The sequence below is a fragment of the Nannobrachium achirus genome, assembly GCF_963921795.1.
Source record: "Nannobrachium achirus genome assembly, chromosome: 15".
NCBI lineage: Eukaryota > Metazoa > Chordata > Actinopteri > Myctophiformes > Myctophidae > Nannobrachium > Nannobrachium achirus.
In genome coordinates, this window is record NC_137822.1 from 38844431 (window position 1) to 38853496 (window position 9066).

Here is a 9066-nt window from a genome sequence, read left to right on the forward strand (position 1 = left end):
AAACTGGAAGCAGTGCTGGAAAAAGTAGCTACTTGCATCCTTTACTTAAAGGAGCTATAGTCAACTTTTTCTTGAAAAACGGATGCTAAAATAAAAATAATGTTTCGAAAATATTTTATAAAAAAATAAGCTTCATATATGTGTTTCTATTCAAAAAGCGTAAAATAATGATAAAATAATCATTTTGGCCATTGTCAGACCGACACTTTGTTTACATTCTAGTCTATAGACTGGGATGTAAACAAAGTGTCGGCCCTACAATGAAAAAGTTGACTATAGCTCCTTTAAGTAAAAGTATAAATATGGCAATATAGAAATACTCTCTATATTCTAAAAGTAAAAGTCTATACTTGAGTAAAAGTATGAAAGTGTTGGCATCAAGATGTACTTAAAGCACCAGAAGAAGAAGCACAAAATGTTTGAAAATAGCGTTTAAAATAGGGATAAAGTGGTTAATGTATGTTTTAGAAATGTATAATTTATATCTTCAAAGTAACTAACATAGCTAAAGTTTTCAAATAATTGTAGTGGAGTAAAAGTACAACATTTGGTGAAATTAAAGTATTGGAAATTGGAATTGCTCAAGTAAAGTACAAATATCTCAAAACTGTACTTAAGTACAGTACTTACTTACTTACTGTAGTAGGTCTACTACTAAGAAAATGTACTTAGTTACTTTACACTACACCTCAGCAACCCATATCTCCCAGGGGTCTACTCTAGCGCACTGAAAAGGGGATACAGCGATACACACACACTCACGCTGCTCGTTCCCGAACCGAGACGACAGTGAACCACTCTGACCTACTTACTGCACTTACTTGTACTGTGCAGCTGATTACATTCTAAGTTCCAGTGGCCTGTGGCCATGTTCTATTCATACAATGCTGTAGTCATTGTGGGCCAGTCAAGTGTTAAAGTGAATGTTGTACGTTGGGCTGAACAGAAATAGAACCGGTCCGGCTGTGACCTGATTCTACGTTAGTACACGATGCAAAATAACATCTCATGAATGAAACTGTTTTGTTAATTGCGACCGTCTGGTCTCAAGTTACTGTGAAAAGCTCCACCGGCTGTCCCTCTGTTAGTCAGCCAGTCTGTCCGTCACGTCACACTTTTGCCCTACTCTTATCTCCGGAACCGTTGCCCCTATCCATGCCAAACATTTCTCATATGGCCCTCTTCTAGCGCTACCATGAGGCCGATTATTGAAAAACACATTTTTGGACACTGGTCCTACAGATTTTGGCCTAAAATCACGCAAAGCGGTACACAGTACAGTATCTCTAAAGTCATGTCATCAACATGGATCTGTCCCATTTCCCATATTCCCTTCTGATTGGCTACGATTGCCTTCTAAAGTTTGTGTTGCTTATCTCCCCATTAGGGAGTCTTACTGGTTAGGATTATTGTAACCGTCAAGTCGCAAGTTACTATGAAAAGCTCCACCGACTGTCTCTCCGCCTGTCCGTCACGTCACACTTTTGTCTGTACTCTTATCTCCGCCACCGTTGGCCCTATCGATGCCAAAGGTTGCACACACACTCCTTGGATGGCAAATCCCAACCTCCGTCCCCTCATTTCTCACATGGCCCTCTTCTATCGCCACCATCAGGCCGATTTTTAGCAAAACACATTTTTGGACACTGCTCCTACAGATTTTGCCCTAAAAACAAAGCGATACACAGTATCTCTAAAGTCATGTCATCAACATGGATCTGTCCCATTTCACACTTTTCTTCAAGTCAGCAACCACAATATAGTCTGTGTAGGCTTACATAACACTCCGCCTTACTGTACGTAATAATGTGAACTAAAGCCCCCCCATGGAGTGAACATCTCTCTATTTAGAACATCTCTTTGTGTGTGTGTGTGTGTGTGTGTGTGTGTGTGTGTGTGTGTGTGTGTGTGTGTGTGTGTGTGTGTGTGTGTGTGTGTGTGTGTCTATACTTGCCCCATGAAAATAGCCGATGATCTGGAAGCTCACACCTGCAGACCACAACTGATCAGATCAACAGAAGCACTGGTGGGAAAAGTGCAATGTTTTAATTATCAATAGGCCTACTGCAATGTAGACATACTCTGTCAGGGCACAGTCACACCAAACTAATACCTATGAGATTGGATTCTGGCGGGAGCGTGTCGCTGTTACTACATGTCATCTTTTCGACACCCGACTCTAACCCTCACCCTAACCTTAACCTCCGTGGAGTGAGTCGCTAACCCTCCGGTCGAAATGATGGGCGTTCGCAAAAGCGAGATTTCCCCATTCTGCCAATGCAAAAAAACAAAACAAAACACACTCCATTCCCATTCAAATGCATTGGCAGAATCCACTCTCATTCATGCACAACATCTCATTACAGAATCAAAGTCACAGTTGCACTAAATGGTCACCAGATGGCAGCCTCAATAAAATAAAGGTTAAAAGCACAACTATGATGAATAAAAGCCAGGAGTGTGTGATGTGGTATGAGTGGACTATATGCATGGCAGGAGCGGCCAACCAACCTGAGTTAGGGTTAGGTTAGGCATAGTTTTATTACGGTTAGGGTTAAGGTGAGGTTTAGGTGACGTCGGAACAGTGGGATGTCAGAACAATGACATGGCACCCCGGAGGGCACACTGCACATGTATTACCTTATCAGGATCATCAGGATTGTGAGGGGCTCCGGGTCTGCCTGCCATCGTGGCCTTCCTCCATAATGTGCTGAAGATGGAGCACCCGCTCCAGAGACCACATCACACCAGTCCTCCATGACCTCCATTGGCTGCCTGTCGAAAAACGAATCCACTTGTCCCGTCTCGTGCCCTCAGGTCCAGTGAGGCTGGCCTCCTCGAGGTCCCCTGACCCAGGGCCATGTGCCGAACCTGAGATGACAGCTACTATAGGGCCTTCTCTGTGGCCGCCCCCACCCTCTGGAACGAACTCCCCAAACCCTCCTTATAGTGCAGGATATTAAGTCCATTTTTTTGGAAGAATCGTTCACTTTGTGATACAAGCACCAAATTGTGCTAAAAAAATAAATACAAAAATGCAATATGGTTGGGGTCCCACTGACTTTCTAAACAGGAAAATAATAACAAAAAGAAAATCTGCTTTAAGTAGCATGTGAGGGGTCAAACTAGGGTTTTTTCATGATCCTGAATCCAATGCATTTGTTTTGCACAAAAAACATTCCTTGGGCAAAAAACAGCCCCCATAAGACTGTGAAAAGTGATGAATCATCTGCTGTTGCTGGGGGGACGGGACGCATGGGATCGTCTGTGACCTCGTCAAACATGTGTCAAATTTTAGATTTTGAAAAAATTATGTAAAGCAAGTCAAATATAGAGGTTTATTAACAAAAGTTTAAAACATGGGTACACCTCAGGGCAGGCCCTGGTACGTAAAACTCACTCAAACTAAAACCCTATGCTTACCTGTAACCCAGAAAGACAGTTCTTTCCGAACTTGACAAATAAACTAAACTAAAGAAAAGTCCACTCCTACCATAGCATTTCACTGTATACAAACTCATATTAAAACCTGAAACTCTAAAACACACTAACAAAGCTAAAACCACTCCAAACACAGAACTGGTGTTGTTTTGAGGCTGGCTAGTGGCGATCCATGAGTTTCGAGCGTCCCATCGTGCATTGCACATGCAGCAGCAGGTGGGCGGCAGTTCCGGTCTCGCAGCTGAATGTGATCTACAAGCTCTCAACGGTCGCATCTGCTACGCGACGTGAGCTTGTATATCAGCTGTTTTCTACACGCTTACCGGATGTGTCCCACACATAACACCTACATTTCCACGGAAACAGGAGGATAGGAGGAAGACATCTGTGGAACTGGAGGCAACCATCTTTATAGGTCACAGGAGCCAATCACCAGCTAGTCCAATCAGACACAGCCACCACTGACACCATTCACACCAGCTGGTACTCAGTCACTCCTCACCACTCTCAAACACACCAATAAGGGGGGGGGGGGCATACACAGGGCAACACACTGGACAAATACATTAATATGAGCCTAAGGTCATAACAAATGGGAATACAGCAACGTTTAAACTTTTTTTAATGGGAACATTTAGACCTTCATCAGGCTTTTTCTCTCTTTTTTTGCATTTGAAGACTACAAGTGCACAAGTTTTTTTTTTCTTTTTCAGATTTTGAGAAAATGAAAAAATATGAAAGATATCACATAGGCCTATACCAATCTGAATGGACCTTAGGATTTGTGTGCCCCATATCATAGGCCTATCTATGTACATACTACGTACTGTATTTACTATGAGCTTGTGGGAAAGTAGATATTTCACAAATAAAATCGAATGTGTCATTTTGTAATGTACACAGTAACTGCAGTACAGTTAATAAAGTGACTTTGAATCGTTCGCCATGTAACCTGAGACTTGAATACGTCCTACCCAGCCTATCTCATCTCAGGTGTGTTTATGCCAAGGAGCTGTACCGTGTGATACTAATATTAGGTTATAGTTCTCTGGAGCTTGAGGTGATTATTGACTCTGACAAACTTTCCCACGAGCACATCATGAACTCAGGGACATCTCTCACATTGTTCATCATCCAAAGTCCAAAACCTACAGCAAGACAGCTTTTGGTCCATATGCCCCCCAGCCTCCAAGTAGATAAGCAGCGATACCATACTATATAAAAAATGTATGTACAAAGTGCGAAATTGTCCTTCATGCACCTGGCATTTAAAAAGGAATACTAAAGTGATGTTGAACTTTGGAATCTGACTATACACAAGTTATTCAGTGTATTTTACCCTCAGGGACACCCTGAACCATGTGCATTCATATGATGTTGTATGTTGCTTGAACACACATTTTATGTTCGCTTTGGGCCTGGAGTCTCTCTTTAGGGCTGCTCACTTCACTCTGGGTGTGATTTTGTACAACGCCATTGAATGATGAAGTATATAACATTTAATTATCCCTCATCATGGAGACAATGGAAAGTGCTTTGTTCTCTTTAACCTACCGTACCTGTAGTGATCAAATGAAGTCCTTGAAAATCTAACTAGACTGCACTCTATCGAGGTGCAAACTTGTGCCTTGTGCACTCGCAAATACTGCGATAAGTGCTAGTCGGTGCTATTTGTAGGCCTAATATGTATGTGGGTGGACAAGTTGGCACTCTGTGGAGGTGCCAACTTGCGCCTTGTTATTTATATCAGGTCGCACTCGTTAGTGGTGGTGACGTCACCAAGAGTGCTTCTCCCTAATTGGCTAACGGACCTGCCTTTGTACTGTCGTCCGGAAACAGACAGCACCGAACATAGTACTTGCACGCTCTGCCGGCGCAAGTAATAATAAACTAGACCAGGTCAACCTGGTTGTGCCAGACCCCGGTTCTGCCAACCCCCTGTCTGTCCCTTTATAGGCTGTCTGTCCCTCCCTCATGTCATCATCATTTGTGACATCATGCCTTTTGTAGGCATGTCATCATCATGTCATCATCATATATACCCTTTATATAGAAAACCCGGACAGACCGACATTTGCTTATGTAGGCCTACCCATTTCATGGGTCTGGCAATAACACCTAGTTTGAAGTGAGTGGAGCTATTTATGTTGCATGTGTCCTGCAAAGCTTGGCCAATGTGACCCTGGCCTTACGTAGCCTACAAACAGACGTGGGACAAACAGACAAAAGCCAGATGTAGGAGCGGCATTAGCACCGCTTAAAAATACCTAATAATGTCATGGTCTTCCTGGGCCGGCCTGGGGTTGCTATGGCAATCAATTTGCCATATTAGGGAGATCAACAGGCATTGGCTTCCCTGATTGGCCAACTCAACCCATCGGCTTCGTTGATTGGCTAAGCACCCATATAAGTTTCAGCATGTGATATATAAATTCATTCTTTGTATATGATGACATGACCATACGATCCATATTTGTTCACGCTGGTCCGTGAAATGTTGCGCTGGACGGCGCACGTGAAAGGAGGACCAATCAGATTCTTCCATGCAGCCGTGGCAGTGGGGAACAAGCTGTACTCCTTTGGCGTGCGCCACAGGAACGTCGCCACAGGCAGCAAGGGCGACGAGATCGAGGTGCAGGTCTTCAACACGGTGTCCTTGCGCTGGATAAAGCTGCGTCCTTCTGATGTGGCGACCAGAAGAGAACGTCCCCCCGAGGTTCCCTCCCTGCGCTACTACCACACAGCTGTGCTGATAGAAGACGTCATCTACATCTGGGGAGGGTTCAAGTACACAGAGGAGGGGTACTGCAATGTGCTTTATGCGTTCGACGTCAACTCCCACGCGTGGTCCAAGCCCGGGATTTCGGGGAGTGTTCCGGAGGCGAGAAGCGGCCACTCGGCCTGTGTTCTGGGGAAGGTCATGTATGTCTTGGGAGGACACAACTGGCAGTGTCGATGGACCGACGAGATCTACAAGTTGGACACCGACACAATGTCCTGGTCTTTAGTCAGCACCAGAGGCACTCCGACGCTTATCTCAGATTGGCACTCTGCCACTGTCATTGGGGCGAAGGTGTTTGTGTTCGGGGGCCGCGGGAACGAGGACCGGTACAACGACATCAGAGTGTTTGACACGGACACCAACCGCTGGCTGAGCCTTCCTTCTTCTTCACAGCCTCTTCCAGAAAGTCGTGTGGGTCATTCAGCCTTCGCCCACAACGGAGAGCTGTACATATTTGGCGGCCACAACACGAGCACGATCTTCGACGATATGTGGAAGTTCAACTCGGGGTCCTTCTCCTGGAAGAAGGTTGAGCCCAAGGCGGCAAGCCCATTCTTGTCTAGTATGTGCTGTTGCATGGTGGGAGATAGTGTGATCCTCTTTAGCGATTGCAAACAAGAGGAAGATGACGATGAAGGTGATGACGATGATGTTGACATTAACGGCGTGTACATCTTGGACTTGAGTCCTAGTCTGAGGACACTGTGCAGGCTGGTAGTTCTTCATTACGGTCTGGAGCAGTCGGAACTGCCGCACCACCTCAGATGGGAACTGGATGCCATGTCTGCCGCTAGAACATGAGATGGGAGATTGTCACTCTTCCATCCAGACAGAAAGGAAAGCTGGGGCACAAGAATGTGCTCAGTGGTACCAAGAACCAAGAGGGCGAAGTGAATCGCTTAAGTCATGGTGGCTGATTCTGGTACTGCAGCTTGATACATGAACAGGTGTAAACGGTTGTGACCAATAGAGAGATAACGCCGACGTCTGACGTAAATTTACGCGTCCTTGGGTCGCGTTTTTTTTCTCCATTCTGAATTCCTATAGACTTTTTGTGCTAAGCGCTCCTTCATCTGGCTTTGTCTTTGACAGTTTGCTTATTTTTGGACCATAATGTTTATATGAGACGATTTTGAGATGACCCAATGTCATTTTCCATCGGGAAAAACCTCTGCGAGGCAGGGGATGATCAAGTGACTCTACTATGGGCTCGACTCACAAGGTTGCACACAGAGGTGATGGCTGTATTATGGCCATACATGGCCTACTTGTGCGCCAGCAGAGCGCGCCATGAGGTATGGCTGTTAATGATGACCCAACCAGGAATGCTGGTCCCTGACATCATCACTGGCATCACCAGGAATGCTGGTCCTTCATTGGTTGCAAATGATGACGTTACCAGAAATGCTGATCCCTGATTGGCTACTTACCTACGCAGCCGAACGCAGTACTTACTGCTCTGCTGGTGCAAGTAATGAAACGGACAGTTATGGAACTTCACTGAGATGAAACCGGGGCTGGGACCGCGGGAGAGTAAAATGAATGCAAAGGTGGAGACCTTTGTGTTTTATCAATGTTTTATTTCTCAGCCAAATCGCCAAAAATCGCCTTTTTACAGAAGGCTCAGCCAGCCAGATCACCAAACGTCGCCTTTCTGATAATTTTCTGATTTTTTTGGTATTTTTTTGACATTTTTAGAGCAAAAACTTACCTTTCTAGGTTCATATAAGCTTAAGCAATGAATTTGCGATGGAAATGACGTCATCGCCGGAAACAGGAAATCGAGCGTTTCTCCAATGTAAACAACCATATTTTTTTACATTGGAAGCCATTACAGCATCACCGCTAAATCTCAGCATCAATAAGTCGGATTTTGATCCGGTTTGAAGTGTCTGTGTGTCTATTGCGTGCCCCAGGCGATAGTCGATAAGTTTTTTAGACCATCAAGCGCGCGTATGGCGTGCACGGGTCCCACGCTCTTCTATGCTAACGCTAATGTTAAGTGGATGGGCAGGCTGCTAACATGGGGCCTTCTGGGAATCGCCAGAGACCTTAATCGTTGGCGACATCTAGTGTACATTATATAGACTACAGCCTACTATAATTTCATGCATTGTAGGGAGATCATTGTAGGGAGATCTACTGTGAAATAATAATATTCCTGGCAGTATAGGCGCACAAGCATATTTTAAATGGCTGGGAGACATTTTTGCTTTGTTTTTGTTTTTCGATTTGTTCTTCCTTCTTTTTGAGTGGTGCCCAAACAAACCGCTCCTACATCTGGCTTTGTATGTATGCATGTATGTCCCACACTTGGCTCATTGGCCAAGCTTCGCGGGACAGTTAATGAAATTGACCCATAAAAGTCATCCCTCACTTCACAATGTGAACTTGAGTAAAAGTATAAAGGTATTGGCATTAATGTACTTAAAACAAGTAAAAGTACAAAATGTTTGAAAATACCAGATCTACCACCTCGTAGATCGGCTATTTTCAAATAGCCACAGTATAAAATAGGGCTAAAGTGGTTTATGTATGTTTTATATAATAATATTATAATGTATATCCACAAAGTAACTAGTAACTAAAGGTTTCAAATAAATGTAGCGGAGTAAAAGTGCAATATTTGGATCCGAGGTTTAGTGGAATAGAACTAAAAGTATTGGAAATTGGAAATACTCAAGTAAAGTACAAATACCTCAAAATTGTACTTAGTTACTTTACACCACTGCAGGAAGCAGCATTCTCGGCGCTATAGCTTAAGGTCGAGCTTCACATGACAGTTAGCTTGCTGCAGAATATAGTGTAGGGATGTGACGATATGAAAATTTCATATCAAGATT

The 9066-nt window shown here is 44.1% G+C and overlaps 1 protein-coding gene across 1 annotated transcript; it reads left to right on the plus strand.

Annotated features, from left to right (window-relative positions):
* Positions 1 to 5935: 5935 nt before the first annotated feature.
* Positions 5936 to 7024, plus strand: LOC308299843 (kelch domain-containing protein 3-like; the record flags this gene model as incomplete). Its single annotated transcript, XM_080743626.1, has 2 exons — positions 5936 to 6187; positions 6296 to 7024. The coding sequence occupies 2 exons, from the start codon at positions 5936 to 5938 to the stop codon at positions 7022 to 7024; spliced, it is 981 nt and encodes a 326-aa protein (XP_080599752.1).
* Between the last annotated feature and the right edge of the window lie 2042 nt (positions 7025 to 9066).